A 24,620-nucleotide genomic window follows, 5' to 3' on the forward strand; every position below is an offset into this window, starting at 1 on the left:
TGCGCCCCATGAGGCTGGGCCCCACGGGGCTGCGCCCCTTGTGGCGCCCCCTTTTGAGCCCCATGGGGCTGCGCCCCATGAGGCTGGGCCCCCCGCGCCCCCTTCGGGGCTTCACGGGGCTGCGCCCCTTGTGGCACCCCCTTTTGAGCCCCATGGGGCTGCGCCCCATGAGGCTGGGCCCCCCGGGCCCCCTTCGGGGCCCCACGGGGCTGCGCCCCTTGTGGCGCCCCCTTTTGAGCCCCACGGGGCTGCGCCCCTTGTGGCGCCCCTGGCGGGGCCCCATGAAGCTACTCGCCTTGCGCCCCCGCGGGGGTGAATCCATTGAAACGAAAAAAAAAATCGGCGCCCATGGATCGAAAAAAAAAAAAAATCGAATCACGTGTTCGATGACGTCACCGATCTACGGACGAAGACGACGAAGACGACGAAGACGACGACGACGACGACCAAGGATATTTACATACAAAGTCTCTTTCCAAATTATAGATTAGATGTATGTACATATGTAAGTACATATATGTGGAATTATTTGTACACATTCTTTATTTCATGAAAACTATTAACAGTTCATCCTGTTCTATATTTGTAAATATAATGTCACAAATATATTTTTTTCTCAAATGAAAAGAGTGTTTTTATTTATTTCATCTTATTTTAATAAACGTTTTGTTATTAATGTGATCACGAGTGGAAACTCAATCAATCAATGAAAATAATGGTCATCATTTTTTTAAGTTAAGTAAGTATCCGGTGAACCCGAGCTACCTTTTCATTTCAAAAACAATTCAGTTAACCAGTTTTTTGCACAACTTCAAACATCAAACACCTAATCATTTTCTCTCAACAAAATAAGACGTAAAAACTTATAAACTAGGTATTTTTGTACATCCATGAGTTTTATTGGACATTAAACGAAATTCATCGCAAGGTAAAAACCTTCATCGGCAGAAGTAATTGCACTCCAAAATGTTTAGACGGAGACAAAAGTGATTCTCTTTTATCGTTGGTAAACGAAATTCATCGCAAGAGCAATAATATGCATTCAATTATGCCACGATTCTGGACAAAACTTTCCTTATTTAAGTTTTCAGATTAAAAACCTTCATCGGCATAAGTAATTGCACTCCAAAATGTTTAAACGGTGACAAAAGCGATTCTCTTTTATCGTTGGTAAACGAAATTCATCACCAGGAGTATACTTTGCGTTCAATTTTGCCACGACTTCGGCCAAAACTTTCCTTATTTAAGTTTTCAGATTAAAAACCTTCATCGGCAGAAGTAATTGCACTCCAAAATGTTTAGACGGAGACAAAAGTGATTCTCTGTTATCGTTGGTAAACGAAATTCATCACCAGGAGCATACTTTGCGTTCAATTATGCCATCACTTGGGCCAAAACTTTCCTTATTTAAGTTTTCAGATTAAAAACCTTCTTCGGCAGAAGTATTTGCACTCCAAAATGTTTAAACGGAGACAAAAGTGATTCTCTTTTATAGTTGGTAAACGAAATTCATCGCAAGAGCAATAATATGCATTCAATTATGCCACGATTCTGGACAAAACATTCCTTTTTTGAGTATTCAGATCGAAATCCTTCTTCCACAGAAGTAATTGCACTCCAAAATGTTTAGACGGAGACAAAAGTGATTCTCTGTTATCGTTGGTTAGCGAAATTCATCACCAGGAGCATACTTTGCGTTCAATTTAAGTTTTCAGATTAAAAACCTGCCGATGAGGCAGAAGTAATTGCACTCGAAAATGTTTAGACGGAACGGAGACAAAGGTGATTCTCTTTTATCGTTGGTTCATGAAACGAAATTCATGATTCAAAACTCGAAATTCGTAATTCGAAATTCGAAATTCGAAATTCGAATTCAACGAACAGCGTGTTGTTGTGTATTGCGTAATAGTGTAGTTGCGCTGTCAGTCTAGTCGCTGCCTCGCACGATGTCGGGCGCTTCCGCTTCTGCTTCTGCTTCTGCCTCTGCCTTTGCTTCTGCTTCTGCTTCTGCTTCCCGGTGAGTGTTCTCATATTAATTCAATACCACACTAACACTAACCAGCTTCGTTAGAGTTCACTTCAGTTCACTTACGTCACGCGTCGCAGACTCTGTCTGTTTGCGAACTGTCACTTTGCGAAAACTCTTCCGCGCGCCAAAACACCCCTCGCCACTGGGATGGGACGATTGCTGGGACGATTGCGGTTTCATACATTCGCGCTGTCATACCCAATGCGAAATGCATGTTCCTTTCTCGTCTCCGTCTCCGTCTCCGTCTCCGTCTCGCGCTTTAATCCTTTCAATTTTCATTCATTCAATTTCACTGCGGACGCGCGCGCGTCTTCTCATTATAATTATTTATTGCGATGCGATATTTTACAAAATGTCATATGTAAATACATATTGTGGGTCTCGACATTGCGTAGCCGTCGCGACAACTACGGGATGTAGCTGTCCAGATGGGCTGGCCACCGGACTCTCCTGCCAGTCCGTGTGGTTGCTTGTCGGCCAGTTTCTTGCTGTGGTTCTGCATTTTCTTGGGGGGCTCTCCGCTGCTTTCCATGTATGCCGGCTTTATGCGGTCTACCGATACGGTGACATTGGAATCCTTAATTCTCAGTGTGAAGAACTTCGGTCCCTTCTTCAACACTGGCTGTAACGGACCCTTGGCAGCATCGTGTCTCAGGAACACCTGATCACTGGTGTGCAGGTCTTTGTTGGTTGATCTGAAGGTTGATCTTGTTCCATGGCGCCGCGGTGGACTGGCGTTTCTCAACCTCGCCCCATTTGGGACCGCAATCTCTCTGCTAGTTCCGCTGTGTTGGGTCCTCCGTTTCGTTGTGGAGCCAGAAACTCTCCCGGTAGCCGTAGCGGTTGACCATATACCAGTTCTGCTGACGTGGCATTGAGGTCTTATCGGATACCATGCCGATCGGATCCCCAGTAACACTGTCGGTAGGGCTTCCGTCCACCCTTCGTCTTGGTGGCACATGATCTATGTGTGTGTGTATGTTTGCATGTGTGTATGTGTGTATTTGTGTGTGTGTATGTGTGTACGTATGCATGTGTGTATGTGTGTATTATGTATGTGTGTGTGTGTGTATGCATGTATGTATGTACGTATGTATGTTTGTATGTATGCATGCATGTATGTATGTATTTGTGTGTGTTTGTGTATGTGTGTATTATGTATGTGTGTATTTGTGTGTGTGTATGTATGCATGTGTGTATGTGTGTATGTGTATGCATGTATGTATGTATGTTCGTATGTATGTTTGTATGTATGCATGCATGTATGTATGCATGTATGTATGTATGTGTGTGTGTTTGTGTATGTGTGTGTTTGTGTGTGTGTGTGTATGTGTGTATTATGTATGTGTGTATGTGTGTGTTTGTTTGTATGCATGCATGTATGTATGTACGTATGTATGTTTGTATGTATGTATGCATGCATGTATGTATGTATGTATGTATGTATGTTTGTATGTATGTATGCATGCATGTATGTATGTGTGTATTTGTGTGTGTGTATGTTTGCATGTGTGTATTTGTGTGTGTGTATGTGTGTATGTATGCATGTGTGTATTATGTATGTGTGTGTGTATGCATGTATGTATGTTTGTATGTATGCATGTATGTATGTATGTATGCATGCATCTATGTATGTATTTGTGTGTGTGTGTATGTATGCATGTGTGTATTATGTATGTGTGTATGTGTATGCATGTATGTATGTATGTATGTATGTAAGTATGTATGTTTGTATGTATGCATGCATGTATGTATGTATGTATGTATGTATGTACGTATGTATGTTTGTATGTATGCATGCATGTATGTATGTATGAATGTATGTACGTATGTATGTTTGTATGTATGCATGCATGTATGTATGTATGTATGTTTGTATGTATGTATGCATACATGTATGTGTGTGTGTTTGTGTATGTATGTACGTACGTATGTGTGTATTTGTGTGTGTGTATGTTTGCATGTGTATATTTGTGTGTGTGTATGTGTGTATGTATGCATGTGTGTATGTGTGTATTATGTATGTGTGTGTGTATGCATGTATGTATGTATGTACGTATGTATGTTTGTATGTATGCATGTATGTGTGTGTGTGTGTATGCATGCATGTGTGTATTATGTATGTGTGTATGTGTATGTATGTGTGTATGTGTATGCATGTATGTACGTATGTATGTATGCATGTATGTATGTATGTGTGTGTGTGTGTTTGTGTATGTGTGTATTATGTATGTGTATTGTGTGTGTATGCGTGTATGTATTTATGTATGTACGTATGTATGTTTGTATGCATGCATGTATGTATGTGTGTGTGTTTGTGTATGTGTGTATTGTGTATGTGTGTGTATGTATGCATGTATGTATGTATGCATGTATGTATGTGTGTATGATTATTGAAGAATGAAGAATATTGAAGAACATCCTATATACATACATACATAGTAAATACTACATACGAGTACATATTGGTGAGACAAACTTTTTTGAACTCGGATCTCTGGTGGTGATTTTTGGCAACGCGTTAGACCTTTAAAAAATTGGCGATTTTTGAAGATGTTTATGTAAACAATTCTACTCGGCAAACCCAAACCCAAACGAACGTTTAGTTTAGTACCACCACCAATAATATATGATCTACATAGAATTAAGTACCTAATAACAATCACCTTTGTTTCTAATTCTACATACATACAATAATTTTAGTAGGGCATCGACACTTTTTTAAATTTTGCTTTAAATTTTGAAAAACTTTTTTAAATTTTGTTTTATTAGGTATATTTTCATATTATTGTTATTGTATAATTTGATTTTTAGAAAAGACATGAGCATCGGGAGCAATATGACCGAAATTAGTGCCAATTTTGGTGACTCAACGGATTTCGAAATAGATGTGCAGCATGCACACCTTTTCTCGAAATACATGTATCGGAAGTATGTCGAACAGGAGCAATGCGATACTGTGCTAGTTGTCGGCACTGCAAGGTTAGTCTTGCTTCAAATATTTAATGTATTATGTACATATGTTAACTCGAGGTTTTATGTTTAATCTGTTTGCAGATTCAATGTACACAAGTTTATTGTTATGTGCAACAGCGACTATTTGGCGGAGCGTTTAGAAGCATCACCGGAGGAAATTGTCTTGGACGATTGGGGCGATTTTCGTCTGGACACTGTGAGCAAAGCTATTGAATACTTCTACAGAGGCAAACTCGGTGAGAATTTAAACTTCGTTCGTACGAATTAATACATATGTACTAATTAGTACTAATGACAAATTTTACAATATTTGCAGATTTGGATCCTCTTGGGGCGATCCAGTTAGTTGAATTTTCGCGAACAAACATTCACTGCTATAAACTTGAGGATTATTGCGTGTCGTTCCTAGAAAGCGCATTAAATACTGAAAACTTCTTGTTAATCGGAAATTTTGCGAAGCATTATAGTTATTTCTTATTGCTAGAAAAAACGAGAGCTTACACAACTAAAAATTATGTTGACGTATGTATATTATAATTTTAGGTCATACATACGTATGTGTATTTATATTTTTTAATATTCATGAAATCTGTCTGTCTGTCTGCATTGTAGATAATTCAAGGGAGAGCGTTTCTCGATATAAAAGCTGACCAACTGGAGGAATTGCTGCAGTCGAATGATTTAAATGTCACCACAGAAGAGCAAGTGTTTATAGGCTTGAAGCTGTGGGTTCAAAAGGACTGGGACAATCGGAAGCAGCATTTGAATGCTTTATTTAAATTTGTTAGATTTCGTCTGTTATCTAAAGAGGTAATAATATTTTTAATTTGTTTTGTATATTGTACATACATATATTACATGTAATTCTTACTGTACTTTCTTAATGTGCTTTCATATGTACATATGTATGTATGTATGTATGTATGTATGTACAATGTACTAATCATTACTTGATATAATATTTTGTTTTTAATGTGTGCTCGGCACAATAAATTTAAAAAGGTATGCGATTAATTGCTGAACGTTATAAATGTTTCGTTTCAGTTCATTTTAAACGAAGTGAAACCTCTTTGTTACAATCGTGTATGCTGTCAACAATTGTGGGATTTACTTGAATGGAATATGAGTCCAAAAAAGAGACCACGTCTATCATTGCAAAATGTAAAACCTAGAAAGAGCACACGAGGTATATTGATTGTAGGAAAACGTTCGGCAAAAGTAAGTTTAGTTTGTATGTAAATGCATATGTATGTACATAGATATATGTATATGTAATTATGTATATTTTTCAATGTTTTTTTTTTAGCTTGCCAATGAAATCCAAACAATAAGAGGAGATTTCCAGAAATGTTTGTCGTTTTACGACATGAATAAATTTTATAATCCCTTCGAGACGGTCATTCTTCGAGACCAATATTTAATAATGATTGGCGGTCTATCGAAGGAGGTGTTTATTCAATTTATTACTTAACTTTTAAATTTGTGCCGTCACGAAAGAAATGACAATAAATCGAACATTTATGTAGATTCTATTTGTTATAACAATATTTTGAAAAGTTTACTTTGGGGGATTGCAATACCGGCATTGGGTTTTTCAAAAGGTAAGTTCATTAATATTCAGCAACTCGTTTCTTTTGTTACCTTATTGTATGCAAATTTACTAACAATACAGTTATAATAATACGTGTGTATAATATTTATATTGAATAGATGTACAGTTTGGATGTTGCCACAAAGGATGTGACGGCGCTTCCACAAATGGTACATGAAAGAAAAAATTTTGCAACCGCTGTTGTCGGTGACCATGTTTTCATCTCAGGAGGAAAAAATCCCTGTTCCAATGCTGCCACTGAAGACATAGACTTACAAACGAGTGTACATAGGTTGGTTGGTTGGTGAATATTTATGATGATTTTTTAATATTGTACAATGGAATACAACTAGTTTTTACGATTTTTCAAAGGTACGATGTCAATACAAGAAACTGGGCCTATCTATCCCATATGTCGGAGTGCCGACATCTCCATGACACCGTTGCACTAGACGGTGTCATATATGCAATAGGTGGAAAAAACGACAAAGAGGTATTCCTTAATAGCATGGAAACTTTCAATGTGGCCAGGAATAGATGGACGGCCGCTCCGCCGATGGCCGAAAAGAGAGCCCGGTTTGCTGTAAGTATTGTCAGGATTTTTTTCTGAAATCGATTATGTCTACATAATCGCCATTTTACATTGTATGTATTGTATTGTATTGTATTGTCATCATTGAGAAAAATTGAATTTTGAATATTGTACATACATACATACATATATTATATATCGTTATATTCAGTCTGTTTCACTTTGTAGGCTGTTGCATTGGGAGGTTATATCTACGCAATTGGCGGCACCTGCGATATTATCAGCAATAGCAATAGCAATAGTACACACGACTCGGTAGAACGGTATGACCCGGAGGCTCAAACCTGGACATATGTTGCTAGTCTCCCTGAAGCACGGTTTGGGCATAAGGCTATCGTCCACGACGATAAAATTGTTTGCGTCGGTGAGTTGATTTTGATTTTGTAACAACCATTATTGTGTGTGTGTGTGTGTTTTTTGTATGCAAGTGATTAATATTTAATACATATTTATTTCAGGAGGTAATCACTTGTCGGTGCTAGAATACAGCCCCGATAGAGACTCGTGGACGATTATTGGATCCATTTCAACGAAACGATCCGATTTTAATATGCTAATTGCACCGATGCATTTACTGACTGGTTTTAATGTTTAATAATGAAAATGAAACTTGAATTCAAATGAGTAGTAACTTGTTTAAATGCATAACTTGTTTAATATTATGTACATATAATGTTTTCCTTTTAATGGTAACACTGTTGGCTTAAAACAGGATTTTTGTTTTGCATTTCCATTTTTATTTATTATATTATATATGTATGTACATATGTAAGTACATATATGTGGAATTATTTGTACACATTCTTTATTTCATGAAAACTATTAACAGTTCATCCTGTTCTATATTTGTAAATATAATGTCACAAATATATTTTTTTCTCAAATGAAAAGAGTGTTTTTATTTATTTCATCTTATTTTAATAAACGTTTTGTTATTAATGTGATCACGAGTGGAAACTCAATCAATCAATGAAAATAATGGTCATCATTTTTTTAAGTTAAGTAAGTATCCGGTGAACCCGAGCTACCTTTTCATTTCAAAAACAATTCAGTTAACCAGTTTTTTGCACAACTTCAAACATCAAACACCTAATCATTTTCTCTCAACAAAATAAGACGTAAAAACTTATAAACTAGGTATTTTTGTACATCCATGAGTTTTATTGGACATTAAACGAAATTCATCGCAAGGTAAAAACCTTCATCGGCAGAAGTAATTGCACTCCAAAATGTTTAGACGGAGACAAAAGTGATTCTCTTTTATCGTTGGTAAACGAAATTCATCGCAAGAGCAATAATATGCATTCAATTATGCCACGATTCTGGACAAAACTTTCCTTATTTAAGTTTTCAGATTAAAAACCTTCATCGGCATAAGTAATTGCACTCCAAAATGTTTAAACGGTGACAAAAGCGATTCTCTTTTATCGTTGGTAAACGAAATTCATCACCAGGAGTATACTTTGCGTTCAATTTTGCCACGACTTCGGCCAAAACTTTCCTTATTTAAGTTTTCAGATTAAAAACCTTCATCGGCAGAAGTAATTGCACTCCAAAATGTTTAGACGGAGACAAAAGTGATTCTCTGTTATCGTTGGTAAACGAAATTCATCACCAGGAGCATACTTTGCGTTCAATTATGCCATCACTTGGGCCAAAACTTTCCTTATTTAAGTTTTCAGATTAAAAACCTTCTTCGGCAGAAGTATTTGCACTCCAAAATGTTTAAACGGAGACAAAAGTGATTCTCTTTTATAGTTGGTAAACGAAATTCATCGCAAGAGCAATAATATGCATTCAATTATGCCACGATTCTGGACAAAACATTCCTTTTTTGAGTATTCAGATCGAAATCCTTCTTCCACAGAAGTAATTGCACTCCAAAATGTTTAGACGGAGACAAAAGTGATTCTCTGTTATCGTTGGTTAGCGAAATTCATCACCAGGAGCATACTTTGCGTTCAATTTAAGTTTTCAGATTAAAAACCTGCCGATGAGGCAGAAGTAATTGCACTCGAAAATGTTTAGACGGAACGGAGACAAAGGTGATTCTCTTTTATCGTTGGTTCATGAAACGAAATTCATGATTCAAAACTCGAAATTCGTAATTCGAAATTCGAAATTCGAAATTCGAATTCAACGAACAGCGTGTTGTTGTGTATTGCGTAATAGTGTAGTTGCGCTGTCAGTCTAGTCGCTGCCTCGCACGATGTCGGGCGCTTCCGCTTCTGCTTCTGCTTCTGCCTCTGCCTTTGCTTCTGCTTCTGCTTCTGCTTCCCGGTGAGTGTTCTCATATTAATTCAATACCACACTAACACTAACCAGCTTCGTTAGAGTTCACTTCAGTTCACTTACGTCACGCGTCGCAGACTCTGTCTGTTTGCGAACTGTCACTTTGCGAAAACTCTTCCGCGCGCCAAAACACCCCTCGCCACTGGGATGGGACGATTGCTGGGACGATTGCGGTTTCATACATTCGCGCTGTCATACCCAATGCGAAATGCATGTTCCTTTCTCGTCTCCGTCTCCGTCTCGCGCTTTAATCCTTTCAATTTTCATTCATTCAATTTCACTGCGGACGCGCGCGCGTCTTCTCATTATAATTATTTATTGCGATGCGATATTTTACAAAATGTCATATGTAAATACATATTGTGGGTCTCGACATTGCGTAGCCGTCGCGACAACTACGGGATGTAGCTGTCCAGATGGGCTGGCCACCGGACTCTCCTGCCAGTCCGTGTGGTTGCTTGTCGGCCAGTTTCTTGCTGTGGTTCTGCATTTTCTTGGGGGGCTCTCCGCTGCTTTCCATGTATGCCGGCTTTATGCGGTCTACCGATACGGTGACATTGGAATCCTTAATTCTCAGTGTGAAGAACTTCGGTCCCTTCTTCAACACTGGCTGTAACGGACCCTTGGCAGCATCGTGTCTCAGGAACACCTGATCACTGGTGTGCAGGTCTTTGTTGGTTGATCTGAAGGTTGATCTTGTTCCATGGCGCCGCGGTGGACTGGCGTTTCTCAACCTCGCCCCATTTGGGACCGCAATCTCTCTGCTAGTTCCGCTGTGTTGGGTCCTCCGTTTCGTTGTGGAGCCAGAAACTCTCCCGGTAGCCGTAGCGGTTGACCATATACCAGTTCTGCTGACGTGGCATTGAGGTCTTATCGGATACCATGCCGATCGGATCCCCAGTAACACTGTCGGTAGGGCTTCCGTCCACCCTTCGTCTTGGTGGCACATGATCTATGTGTGTGTGTATGTTTGCATGTGTGTATGTGTGTATTTGTGTGTGTGTATGTGTGTACGTATGCATGTGTGTATGTGTGTATTATGTATGTGTGTGTGTGTGTATGCATGTATGTATGTACGTATGTATGTTTGTATGTATGCATGCATGTATGTATGTATTTGTGTGTGTTTGTGTATGTGTGTATTATGTATGTGTGTATTTGTGTGTGTGTATGTATGCATGTGTGTATGTGTGTATGTGTATGCATGTATGTATGTATGTTCGTATGTATGTTTGTATGTATGCATGCATGTATGTATGCATGTATGTATGTATGTGTGTGTGTTTGTGTATGTGTGTGTTTGTGTGTGTGTGTGTATGTGTGTATTATGTATGTGTGTATGTGTGTGTTTGTTTGTATGCATGCATGTATGTATGTACGTATGTATGTTTGTATGTATGTATGCATGCATGTATGTATGTATGTATGTATGTATGTTTGTATGTATGTATGCATGCATGTATGTATGTGTGTATTTGTGTGTGTGTATGTTTGCATGTGTGTATTTGTGTGTGTGTATGTGTGTATGTATGCATGTGTGTATTATGTATGTGTGTGTGTATGCATGTATGTATGTTTGTATGTATGCATGTATGTATGTATGTATGCATGCATCTATGTATGTATTTGTGTGTGTGTGTATGTATGCATGTGTGTATTATGTATGTGTGTATGTGTATGCATGTATGTATGTATGTATGTATGTAAGTATGTATGTTTGTATGTATGCATGCATGTATGTATGTATGTATGTATGTATGTACGTATGTATGTTTGTATGTATGCATGCATGTATGTATGTATGAATGTATGTACGTATGTATGTTTGTATGTATGCATGCATGTATGTATGTATGTATGTTTGTATGTATGTATGCATACATGTATGTGTGTGTGTTTGTGTATGTATGTACGTACGTATGTGTGTATTTGTGTGTGTGTATGTTTGCATGTGTATATTTGTGTGTGTGTATGTGTGTATGTATGCATGTGTGTATGTGTGTATTATGTATGTGTGTGTGTATGCATGTATGTATGTATGTACGTATGTATGTTTGTATGTATGCATGTATGTGTGTGTGTGTGTATGCATGCATGTGTGTATTATGTATGTGTGTATGTGTATGTATGTGTGTATGTGTATGCATGTATGTACGTATGTATGTATGCATGTATGTATGTATGTGTGTGTGTGTGTTTGTGTATGTGTGTATTATGTATGTGTGTATTTGTGTGTGTATGCGTGTATGTATTTATGTATGTACGTATGTATGTTTGTATGCATGCATGTATGTATGTGTGTGTGTTTGTGTATGTGTGTATTGTGTATGTGTGTGTATGTATGCATGTATGTATGTATGCATGTATGTATGTGTGTATGATTGAAGAATGAAGAATATTGAAGAACATCCTATATACATACATACATAGTAAATACTACATACGAGTACATATTGGTGAGACAAACTTTTTTGAACTCGGATCTCTGGTGGTGATTTTTGGCAACGCGTTAGACCTTTAAAAAATTGGCGATTTTTGAAGATGTTTATGTAAACAATTCTACTCGGCAAACCCAAACCCAAACGAACGTTTAGTTTAGTACCACCACCAATAATATATGATCTACATAGAATTAAGTACCTAATAACAATCACCTTTGTTTCTAATTCTACATACATACAATAATTTTAGTAGGGCATCGACACTTTTTTAAATTTTGCTTTAAATTTTGAAAAACTTTTTTAAATTTTGTTTTATTAGGTATATTTTCATATTATTGTTATTGTATAATTTGATTTTTAGAAAAGACATGAGCATCGGGAGCAATATGACCGAAATTAGTGCCAATTTTGGTGACTCAACGGATTTCGAAATAGATGTGCAGCATGCACACCTTTTCTCGAAATACATGTATCGGAAGTATGTCGAACAGGAGCAATGCGATACTGTGCTAGTTGTCGGCACTGCAAGGTTAGTCTTGCTTCAAATATTTAATGTATTATGTACATATGTTAACTCGAGGTTTTATGTTTAATCTGTTTGCAGATTCAATGTACACAAGTTTATTGTTATGTGCAACAGCGACTATTTGGCGGAGCGTTTAGAAGCATCACCGGAGGAAATTGTCTTGGACGATTGGGGCGATTTTCGTCTGGACACTGTGAGCAAAGCTATTGAATACTTCTACAGAGGCAAACTCGGTGAGAATTTAAACTTCGTTCGTACGAATTAATACATATGTACTAATTAGTACTAATGACAAATTTTACAATATTTGCAGATTTGGATCCTCTTGGGGCGATCCAGTTAGTTGAATTTTCGCGAACAAACATTCACTGCTATAAACTTGAGGATTATTGCGTGTCGTTCCTAGAAAGCGCATTAAATACTGAAAACTTCTTGTTAATCGGAAATTTTGCGAAGCATTATAGTTATTTCTTATTGCTAGAAAAAACGAGAGCTTACACAACTAAAAATTATGTTGACGTATGTATATTATAATTTTAGGTCATACATACGTATGTGTATTTATATTTTTTAATATTCATGAAATCTGTCTGTCTGTCTGCATTGTAGATAATTCAAGGGAGAGCGTTTCTCGATATAAAAGCTGACCAACTGGAGGAATTGCTGCAGTCGAATGATTTAAATGTCACCACAGAAGAGCAAGTGTTTATAGGCTTGAAGCTGTGGGTTCAAAAGGACTGGGACAATCGGAAGCAGCATTTGAATGCTTTATTTAAATTTGTTAGATTTCGTCTGTTATCTAAAGAGGTAATAATATTTTTAATTTGTTTTGTATATTGTACATACATATATTACATGTAATTCTTACTGTACTTTCTTAATGTGCTTTCATATGTACATATGTATGTATGTATGTATGTATGTATGTACAATGTACTAATCATTACTTGATATAATATTTTGTTTTTAATGTGTGCTCGGCACAATAAATTTAAAAAGGTATGCGATTAATTGCTGAACGTTATAAATGTTTCGTTTCAGTTCATTTTAAACGAAGTGAAACCTCTTTGTTACAATCGTGTATGCTGTCAACAATTGTGGGATTTACTTGAATGGAATATGAGTCCAAAAAAGAGACCACGTCTATCATTGCAAAATGTAAAACCTAGAAAGAGCACACGAGGTATATTGATTGTAGGAAAACGTTCGGCAAAAGTAAGTTTAGTTTGTATGTAAATGCATATGTATGTACATAGATATATGTATATGTAATTATGTATATTTTTCAATGTTTTTTTTTTAGCTTGCCAATGAAATCCAAACAATAAGAGGAGATTTCCAGAAATGTTTGTCGTTTTACGACATGAATAAATTTTATAATCCCTTCGAGACGGTCATTCTTCGAGACCAATATTTAATAATGATTGGCGGTCTATCGAAGGAGGTGTTTATTCAATTTATTACTTAACTTTTAAATTTGTGCCGTCACGAAAGAAATGACAATAAATCGAACATTTATGTAGATTCTATTTGTTATAACAATATTTTGAAAAGTTTACTTTGGGGGATTGCAATACCGGCATTGGGTTTTTCAAAAGGTAAGTTCATTAATATTCAGCAACTCGTTTCTTTTGTTACCTTATTGTATGCAAATTTACTAACAATACAGTTATAATAATACGTGTGTATAATATTTATATTGAATAGATGTACAGTTTGGATGTTGCCACAAAGGATGTGACGGCGCTTCCACAAATGGTACATGAAAGAAAAAATTTTGCAACCGCTGTTGTCGGTGACCATGTTTTCATCTCAGGAGGAAAAAATCCCTGTTCCAATGCTGCCACTGAAGACATAGACTTACAAACGAGTGTACATAGGTTGGTTGGTTGGTGAATATTTATGATGATTTTTTAATATTGTACAATGGAATACAACTAGTTTTTACGATTTTTCAAAGGTACGATGTCAATACAAGAAACTGGGCCTATCTATCCCATATGTCGGAGTGCCGACATCTCCATGACACCGTTGCACTAGACGGTGTCATATATGCAATAGGTGGAAAAAACGACAAAGAGGTATTCCTTAATAGCATGGAAACTTTCAATGTGGCCAGGAATAGATGGACGGCCGCTCCGCCGATGGCCGAAAAGAGAGCCCGGTTTGCTGTAAGTATTGTCAGGATTTTTTTCTGAAATCGATTATGTCTACATAATCGCCATTTTACATTGTATGTATTGTATTGTATTGTATTGTCATCATTGAGAAAAATTGAATTTTGAATATTGTACATACATACATACATATATTATATATCGTTATATTCAGTCTGTTTCACTTTGTAGGCTGTTGCATTGGGAGGTTATATCTACGCAATTGGCGGCACCTGCGATATTATCAGCAATAGCAATAGCAATAGTACACACGACTCGGTAGAACGGTATGACCCGGAGGCTCAAACCTGGACATATGTTGCTAGTCTCCCTGAAGCACGGTTTGGGCATAAGGCTATCGTCCACGACGATAAAATTGTTTGCGTCGGTGAGTTGATTTTGATTTTGTAACAACCATTATTGTGTGTGTGTGTGTGTTTTTTGTATGCAAGTGATTAATATTTAATACATATTTATTTCAGGAGGTAATCACTTGTCGGTGCTAGAATACAGCCCCGATAGAGACTCGTGGACGATTATTGGATCCATTTCAACGAAACGATCCGATTTTAATATGCTAATTGCACCGATGCATTTACTGACTGGTTTTAATGTTTAATAATGAAAATGAAACTTGAATTCAAATGAGTAGTAACTTGTTTAAATGCATAACTTGTTTAATATTATGTACATATAATGTTTTCCTTTTAATGGTAACACTGTTGGCTTAAAACAGGATTTTTGTTTTGCATTTCCATTTTTATTTATTATATTATATATGTATGTACATATGTAAGTACATATATGTGGAATTATTTGTACACATTCTTTATTTCATGAAAACTATTAACAGTTCATCCTGTTCTATATTTGTAAATATAATGTCACAAATATATTTTTTTCTCAAATGAAAAGAGTGTTTTTATTTATTTCATCTTATTTTAATAAACGTTTTGTTATTAATGTGATCACGAGTGGAAACTCAATCAATCAATGAAAATAATGGTCATCATTTTTTTAAGTTAAGTAAGTATCCGGTGAACCCGAGCTACCTTTTCATTTCAAAAACAATTCAGTTAACCAGTTTTTTGCACAACTTCAAACATCAAACACCTAATCATTTTCTCTCAACAAAATAAGACGTAAAAACTTATAAACTAGGTATTTTTGTACATCCATGAGTTTTATTGGACATTAAACGAAATTCATCGCAAGGTAAAAACCTTCATCGGCAGAAGTAATTGCACTCCAAAATGTTTAGACGGAGACAAAAGTGATTCTCTTTTATCGTTGGTAAACGAAATTCATCGCAAGAGCAATAATATGCATTCAATTATGCCACGATTCTGGACAAAACTTTCCTTATTTAAGTTTTCAGATTAAAAACCTTCATCGGCATAAGTAATTGCACTCCAAAATGTTTAAACGGTGACAAAAGCGATTCTCTTTTATCGTTGGTAAACGAAATTCATCACCAGGAGTATACTTTGCGTTCAATTTTGCCACGACTTCGGCCAAAACTTTCCTTATTTAAGTTTTCAGATTAAAAACCTTCATCGGCAGAAGTAATTGCACTCCAAAATGTTTAGACGGAGACAAAAGTGATTCTCTGTTATCGTTGGTAAACGAAATTCATCACCAGGAGCATACTTTGCGTTCAATTATGCCATCACTTGGGCCAAAACTTTCCTTATTTAAGTTTTCAGATTAAAAACCTTCTTCGGCAGAAGTATTTGCACTCCAAAATGTTTAAACGGAGACAAAAGTGATTCTCTTTTATAGTTGGTAAACGAAATTCATCGCAAGAGCAATAATATGCATTCAATTATGCCACGATTCTGGACAAAACATTCCTTTTTTGAGTATTCAGATCGAAATCCTTCTTCCACAGAAGTAATTGCACTCCAAAATGTTTAGACGGAGACAAAAGTGATTCTCTGTTATCGTTGGTTAGCGAAATTCATCACCAGGAGCATACTTTGCGTTCAATTTAAGTTTTCAGATTAAAAACCTGCCGATGAGGCAGAAGTAATTGCACTCGAAAATGTTTAGACGGAACGGAGACAAAGGTGATTCTCTTTTATCGTTGGTTCATGAAACGAAATTCATGATTCAAAACTCGAAATTCGTAATTCGAAATTCGAAATTCGAAATTCGAATTCAACGAACAGCGTGTTGTTGTGTATTGCGTAATAGTGTAGTTGCGCTGTCAGTCTAGTCGCTGCCTCGCACGATGTCGGGCGCTTCCGCTTCTGCTTCTGCTTCTGCCTCTGCCTTTGCTTCTGCTTCTGCTTCTGCTTCCCGGTGAGTGTTCTCATATTAATTCAATACCACACTAACACTAACCAGCTTCGTTAGAGTTCACTTCAGTTCACTTACGTCACGCGTCGCAGACTCTGTCTGTTTGCGAACTGTCACTTTGCGAAAACTCTTCCGCGCGCCAAAACACCCCTCGCCACTGGGATGGGACGATTGCTGGGACGATTGCGGTTTCATACATTCGCGCTGTCATACCCAATGCGAAATGCATGTTCCTTTCTCGTCTCCGTCTCCGTCTCGCGCTTTAATCCTTTCAATTTTCATTCATTCAATTTCACTGCGGACGCGCGCGCGTCTTCTCATTATAATTATTTATTGCGATGCGATATTTTACAAAATGTCATATGTAAATACATATTGTGGGTCTCGACATTGCGTAGCCGTCGCGACAACTACGGGATGTAGCTGTCCAGATGGGCTGGCCACCGGACTCTCCTGCCAGTCCGTGTGGTTGCTTGTCGGCCAGTTTCTTGCTGTGGTTCTGCATTTTCTTGGGGGGCTCTCCGCTGCTTTCCATGTATGCCGGCTTTATGCGGTCTACCGATACGGTGACATTGGAATCCTTAATTCTCAGTGTGAAGAACTTCGGTCCCTTCTTCAACACTGGCTGTAACGGACCCTTGGCAGCATCGTGTCTCAGGAACACCTGATCACTGGTGTGCAGGTCTTTGTTGGTTGATCTGAAGGTTGATCTTGTTCCATGGCGCCGCGGTGGACTGGCGTTTCTCAACCTCGCCCCATTTGGGACCGCAATCTCTCTGCTAGTTCCGCTGTGTTGGGTCCTCCGTTTCGTTGTGGAGCCAGAAACTCTCCCGGTAGCCGTAGCGGTTGACCATATACCAGTTCTGCTGACGTGGCATTGAGGTCTTATCGGATACCATGCCGATCGGATCCCCAGTAACACTGTCGGTAGGGCTTCCGTCCACCCTTCGTCTTGGTGGCACATGATCTATGTGTGTGTGTATGTTTGCATGTGTGTATGTGTGTATTTGTGTGTGTGTATGTGTGTACGTATGCATGTGTGTATGTGTGTATTATGTATGTGTGTGTGTGTGTATGCATGTATGTATGTACGTATGTATGTTTGTATGTATGCATGCATGTATGTATGTATTTGTGTGTGTTTGTGTATGTGTGTATTATGTATGTGTGTATTTGTGTGTGTGTATGTATGCATGTGTGTATGTGTGTATGTGTATGCATGTATGTATGTATGTTCGTATGTATGTTTGTATGTATGCATGCATGTATGTATGCATGTATGTATGTATGTGTGTGTGTTTGTGTATGTGTGTGTTTGTGTGTGTGTGTGTATGTGTGTATTATGTATGTGTGTATGTGTGTGTTTGTTTGTATGCATGCATGTATGTATGTACGTATGTATGTTTGTATGTATGTATGCATGCATGTATGTATGTATGTATGTATGTATGTTTGTATGTATGTATGCATGCATGTATGTATGTGTGTATTTGTGTGTGTGTATGTTTGCATGTGTGTATTTGTGTGTGTGTATGTGTGTATGTATGCATGTGTGTATTATGTATGTGTGTGTGTATGCATGTATGTATGTTTGTATGTATGCATGTATGTATGTATGTATGCATGCATCTATGTATGTATTTGTGTGTGTGTGTATGTATGCATGTGTGTATTATGTATGTGTGTATGTGTATGCATGTATGTATGTATGTATGTATGTAAGTATGTATGTTTGTATGTATGCATGCATGTATGTATGTATGTATGTATGTATGTACGTATGTATGTTTGTATGTATGCATGCATGTATGTATGTATGAATGTATGTACGTATGTATGTTTGTATGTATGCATGCATGTATGTATGTATGTATGTTTGTATGTATGTATGCATACATGTATGTGTGTGTGTTTGTGTATGTATGTACGTACGTATGTGTGTATTTGTGTGTGTGTATGTTTGCATGTGTATATTTGTGTGTGTGTATGTGTGTATGTATGCATGTGTGTATGTGTGTATTATGTATGTGTGTGTGTATGCATGTATGTATGTATGTACGTATGTATGTTTGTATGTATGCATGTATGTGTGTGTGTGTGTATGCATGCATGTGTGTATTATGTATGTGTGTATGTGTATGTATGTGTGTATGTGTATGCATGTATGTACGTATGTATGTATGCATGTATGTATGTATGTGTGTGTGTGTGTTTGTGTATGTGTGTATTATGTATGTGTGTATTTGTGTGTGTATGCGTGTATGTATTTATGTATGTACGTATGTATGTTTGTATGCATGCATGTATGTATGTGTGTGTGTTTGTGTATGTGTGTATTGTGTATGTGTGTGTATGTATGCATGTATGTATGTATGCATGTATGTATGTGTGTATGATTGAAGAATGAAGAATATTGAAGAACATCCTATATACATACATACATAGTAAATACTACATACGAGTACATATTGGTGAGACAAACTTTTTTGAACTCGGATCTCTGGTGGTGATTTTTGGCAACGCGTTAGACCTTTAAAAAATTGGCGATTTTTGAAGATGTTTATGTAAACAATTCTACTCGGCAAACCCAAACCCAAACGAACGTTTAGTTTAGTACCACCACCAATAATATATGATCTACATAGAATTAAGTACCTAATAACAATCACCTTTGTTTCTAATTCTACATACATACAATAATTTTAGTAGGGCATCGACACTTTTTTAAATTTTGCTTTAAATTTTGAAAAACTTTTTTAAATTTTGTTTTATTAGGTATATTTTCATATTATTGTTATTGTATAATTTGATTTTTAGAAAAGACATGAGCATCGGGAGCAATATGACCGAAATTAGTGCCAATTTTGGTGACTCAACGGATTTCGAAATAGATGTGCAGCATGCACACCTTTTCTCGAAATACATGTATCGGAAGTATGTCGAACAGGAGCAATGCGATACTGTGCTAGTTGTCGGCACTGCAAGGTTAGTCTTGCTTCAAATATTTAATGTATTATGTACATATGTTAACTCGAGGTTTTATGTTTAATCTGTTTGCAGATTCAATGTACACAAGTTTATTGTTATGTGCAACAGCGACTATTTGGCGGAGCGTTTAGAAGCATCACCGGAGGAAATTGTCTTGGACGATTGGGGCGATTTTCGTCTGGACACTGTGAGCAAAGCTATTGAATACTTCTACAGAGGCAAACTCGGTGAGAATTTAAACTTCGTTCGTACGAATTAATACATATGTACTAATTAGTACTAATGACAAATTTTACAATATTTGCAGATTTGGATCCTCTTGGGGCGATCCAGTTAGTTGAATTTTCGCGAACAAACATTCACTGCTATAAACTTGAGGATTATTGCGTGTCGTTCCTAGAAAGCGCATTAAATACTGAAAACTTCTTGTTAATCGGAAATTTTGCGAAGCATTATAGTTATTTCTTATTGCTAGAAAAAACGAGAGCTTACACAACTAAAAATTATGTTGACGTATGTATATTATAATTTTAGGTCATACATACGTATGTGTATTTATATTTTTTAATATTCATGAAATCTGTCTGTCTGTCTGCATTGTAGATAATTCAAGGGAGAGCGTTTCTCGATATAAAAGCTGACCAACTGGAGGAATTGCTGCAGTCGAATGATTTAAATGTCACCACAGAAGAGCAAGTGTTTATAGGCTTGAAGCTGTGGGTTCAAAAGGACTGGGACAATCGGAAGCAGCATTTGAATGCTTTATTTAAATTTGTTAGATTTCGTCTGTTATCTAAAGAGGTAATAATATTTTTAATTTGTTTTGTATATTGTACATACATATATTACATGTAATTCTTACTGTACTTTCTTAATGTGCTTTCATATGTACATATGTATGTATGTATGTATGTATGTATGTACAATGTACTAATCATTACTTGATATAATATTTTGTTTTTAATGTGTGCTCGGCACAATAAATTTAAAAAGGTATGCGATTAATTGCTGAACGTTATAAATGTTTCGTTTCAGTTCATTTTAAACGAAGTGAAACCTCTTTGTTACAATCGTGTATGCTGTCAACAATTGTGGGATTTACTTGAATGGAATATGAGTCCAAAAAAGAGACCACGTCTATCATTGCAAAATGTAAAACCTAGAAAGAGCACACGAGGTATATTGATTGTAGGAAAACGTTCGGCAAAAGTAAGTTTAGTTTGTATGTAAATGCATATGTATGTACATAGATATATGTATATGTAATTATGTATATTTTTCAATGTTTTTTTTTTAGCTTGCCAATGAAATCCAAACAATAAGAGGAGATTTCCAGAAATGTTTGTCGTTTTACGACATGAATAAATTTTATAATCCCTTCGAGACGGTCATTCTTCGAGACCAATATTTAATAATGATTGGCGGTCTATCGAAGGAGGTGTTTATTCAATTTATTACTTAACTTTTAAATTTGTGCCGTCACGAAAGAAATGACAATAAATCGAACATTTATGTAGATTCTATTTGTTATAACAATATTTTGAAAAGTTTACTTTGGGGGATTGCAATACCGGCATTGGGTTTTTCAAAAGGTAAGTTCATTAATATTCAGCAACTCGTTTCTTTTGTTACCTTATTGTATGCAAATTTACTAACAATACAGTTATAATAATACGTGTGTATAATATTTATATTGAATAGATGTACAGTTTGGATGTTGCCACAAAGGATGTGACGGCGCTTCCACAAATGGTACATGAAAGAAAAAATTTTGCAACCGCTGTTGTCGGTGACCATGTTTTCATCTCAGGAGGAAAAAATCCCTGTTCCAATGCTGCCACTGAAGACATAGACTTACAAACGAGTGTACATAGGTTGGTTGGTTGGTGAATATTTATGATGATTTTTTAATATTGTACAATGGAATACAACTAGTTTTTACGATTTTTCAAAGGTACGATGTCAATACAAGAAACTGGGCCTATCTATCCCATATGTCGGAGTGCCGACATCTCCATGACACCGTTGCACTAGACGGTGTCATATATGCAATAGGTGGAAAAAACGACAAAGAGGTATTCCTTAATAGCATGGAAACTTTCAATGTGGCCAGGAATAGATGGACGGCCGCTCCGCCGATGGCCGAAAAGAGAGCCCGGTTTGCTGTAAGTATTGTCAGGATTTTTTTCTGAAATCGATTATGTCTACATAATCGCCATTTTACATTGTATGTATTGTATTGTATTGTATTGTCATCATTGAGAAAAATTGAATTTTGAATATTGTACATACATACATACATATATTATATATCGTTATATTCAGTCTGTTTCACTTTGTAGGCTGTTGCATTGGGAGGTTATATCTACGCAATTGGCGGCACCTGCGATATTATCAGCAATAGCAATAGCAATAGTACACACGACTCGGTAGAACGGTATGACCCGGAGGCTCAAACCTGGACATATGTTGCTAGTCTCCCTGAAGCACGGTTTGGGCATAAGGCTATCGTCCACGACGATAAAATTGTTTGCGTCGGTGAGTTGATTTTGATTTTGTAACAACCATTATTGTGTGTGTGTGTGTGTTTTTTGTATGCAAGTGATTAATATTTAATACATATTTATTTCAGGAGGTAATCACTTGTCGGTGCTAGAATACAGCCCCGATAGAGACTCGTGGACGGAGACTCGTGGACGATTATTGGATCCATTTCAACGAAACGATCCGATTTTAATATGCTAATTGCACCGATGCATTTACTGACTGGTTTTAATGTTTAATAATGAAAATGAAACTTGAATTCAAATGAGTAGTAACTTGTTTAAATGCATAACTTGTTTAATATTATGTACATATAATGTTTTCCTTTTAATGGTAACACTGTTGGCTTAAAACAGGATTTTTGTTTTGCATTTCCATTTTTATTTATTATATTATATATGTATGTACATATGTAAGTACATATATGTGGAATTATTTGTACACATTCTTTATTTCATGAAAACTATTAACAGTTCATCCTGTTCTATATTTGTAAATATAATGTCACAAATATATTTTTTTCTCAAATGAAAAGAGTGTTTTTATTTATTTCATCTTATTTTAATAAACGTTTTGTTATTAATGTGATCACGAGTGGAAACTCAATCAATCAATGAAAATAATGGTCATCATTTTTTTAAGTTAAGTAAGTATCCGGTGAACCCGAGCTACCTTTTCATTTCAAAAACAATTCAGTTAACCAGTTTTTTGCACAACTTCAAACATCAAACACCTAATCATTTTCTCTCAACAAAATAAGACGTAAAAACTTATAAACTAGGTATTTTTGTACATCCATGAGTTTTATTGGACATTAAACGAAATTCATCGCAAGGTAAAAACCTTCATCGGCAGAAGTAATTGCACTCCAAAATGTTTGGACGGAGACAAAAGTGATTCTCTTTTATCGTTGGTAAACGAAATTCATCGCAAGAGCAATAATATGCATTCAATTATGCCACGATTCTGGACAAAACTTTCCTTATTTAAGTTTTCAGATTAAAAACCTTCATCGGCATAAGTAATTGCACTCCAAAATGTTTAAACGGTGACAAAAGCGATTCTCTTTTATCGTTGGTAAACGAAATTCATCACCAGGAGTATACTTTGCGTTCAATTTTGCCACGACTTCGGCCAAAACTTTCCTTATTTAAGTTTTCAGATTAAAAACCTTCATCGGCAGAAGTAATTGCACTCCAAAATGTTTAGACGGAGACAAAAGTGATTCTCTGTTATCGTTGGTAAACGAAATTCATCACCAGGAGCATACTTTGCGTTCAATTATGCCATCACTTGGGCCAAAACTTTCCTTATTTAAGTTTTCAGATTAAAAACCTTCTTCGGCAGAAGTATTTGCACTCCAAAATGTTTAAACGGAGACAAAAGTGATTCTCTTTTATAGTTGGTAAACGAAATTCATCGCAAGAGCAATAATATGCATTCAATTATGCCACGATTCTGGACAAAACATTCCTTTTTTGAGTATTCAGATCGAAATCCTTCTTCCACAGAAGTAATTGCACTCCAAAATGTTTAGACGGAGACAAAAGCGATTCTCTGTTATCGTTGGTTAGCGAAATTCATCACCAGGAGCATACTTTGCGTTCAATTTAAGTTTTCAGATTAAAAACCTGCCGATGAGGCAGAAGTAATTGCACTCGAAAATGTTTAGACGGAACGGAGACAAAGGTGATTCTCTTTTATCGTTGGTTCATGAAACGAAATTCATGATTCAAAACTCGAAATTCGTAATTCGAAATTCGAAATTCGAAATTCGAATTCAACGAACAGCGTGTTGTTGTGTATTGCGTAATAGTGTAGTTGCGCTGTCAGTCTAGTCGCTGCCTCGCACGATGTCGGGCGCTTCCGCTTCTGCTTCTGCTTCTGCCTCTGCCTTTGCTTCTGCTTCTGCTTCTGCTTCTGCTTCCCGGTGAGTGTTCTCATATTAATTCAATACCACACTAACACTAACCAGCTTCGTTAGAGTTCACTTCAGTTCACTTACGTCACGCGTCGCAGACTCTGTCTGTTTGCGAACTGTCACTTTGCGAAAACTCTTCCGCGCGCCAAAACACCCCTCGCCACTGGGATGGGACGATTGCTGGGACGATTGCGGTTTCATACATTCGCGCTGTCATACCCAATGCGAAATGCATGTTCCTTTCTCGTCTCCGTCTCCGTCTC

General features: G+C 36.8%; 4 protein-coding genes across 4 annotated transcripts in view; all 4 read left to right on the top strand.

Annotated features, from left to right (window-relative positions):
* The first annotated feature begins 1,890 nt into the window (after positions 1-1,890).
* Positions 1,891-8,075, top strand: LOC143922220 (kelch-like protein 28). The gene is made up of 11 exons (XM_077445435.1): positions 1,891-2,017; positions 4,844-5,011; positions 5,087-5,241; positions 5,322-5,527; positions 5,618-5,815; positions 6,050-6,223; positions 6,312-6,452; positions 6,716-6,888; positions 6,969-7,179; positions 7,357-7,552; positions 7,647-8,075. Exons 1-11 carry the CDS (start codon positions 1,947-1,949, stop codon positions 7,781-7,783), a joined length of 1,830 nt encoding a protein of 609 aa, XP_077301561.1. The 5' UTR covers positions 1,891-1,946; the 3' UTR covers positions 7,784-8,075.
* Positions 8,076-9,341: 1,266 nt separating this feature from the next.
* Positions 9,342-15,514, top strand: LOC143922222 (kelch-like protein 28). Its single transcript, XM_077445437.1, has 11 exons — positions 9,342-9,468; positions 12,283-12,450; positions 12,526-12,680; positions 12,761-12,966; positions 13,057-13,254; positions 13,489-13,662; positions 13,751-13,891; positions 14,155-14,327; positions 14,408-14,618; positions 14,796-14,991; positions 15,086-15,514. Exons 1-11 carry the CDS (start codon positions 9,398-9,400, stop codon positions 15,220-15,222), a joined length of 1,830 nt encoding a protein of 609 aa, XP_077301563.1. The 5' UTR covers positions 9,342-9,397; the 3' UTR covers positions 15,223-15,514.
* Positions 15,515-16,793: 1,279 nt separating this feature from the next.
* LOC143922218 (kelch-like protein 32) lies at positions 16,794-22,637 on the top strand. Its single transcript, XM_077445434.1, has 11 exons — positions 16,794-16,907; positions 19,722-19,889; positions 19,965-20,119; positions 20,200-20,405; positions 20,496-20,693; positions 20,928-21,101; positions 21,190-21,330; positions 21,594-21,766; positions 21,847-22,057; positions 22,235-22,430; positions 22,525-22,637. Exons 1-11 carry the CDS (start codon positions 16,837-16,839, stop codon positions 22,635-22,637), a joined length of 1,806 nt encoding a protein of 601 aa, XP_077301560.1. The 5' UTR covers positions 16,794-16,836.
* A 1,603-nt stretch (positions 22,638-24,240) lies between these two features.
* The window catches only part of LOC143922228 (kelch-like protein 28), a 6,178-nt gene continuing 5,798 nt past the window's right edge, over positions 24,241-24,620 (top strand). The window contains exon 1 of the mRNA XM_077445444.1: positions 24,241-24,366. Within this exon, the coding sequence (XP_077301570.1) occupies positions 24,290-24,366 (77 nt within the window). The 5' untranslated portion in view covers positions 24,241-24,289. The remainder of the gene's footprint in view (positions 24,367-24,620) is intronic.

This window comes from Arctopsyche grandis, unplaced genomic scaffold (genome assembly GCF_051622035.1).
Source record: "Arctopsyche grandis isolate Sample6627 unplaced genomic scaffold, ASM5162203v2 HiC_scaffold_806, whole genome shotgun sequence".
Taxonomy (NCBI): Eukaryota; Metazoa; Arthropoda; class Insecta; order Trichoptera; family Hydropsychidae; genus Arctopsyche; species Arctopsyche grandis.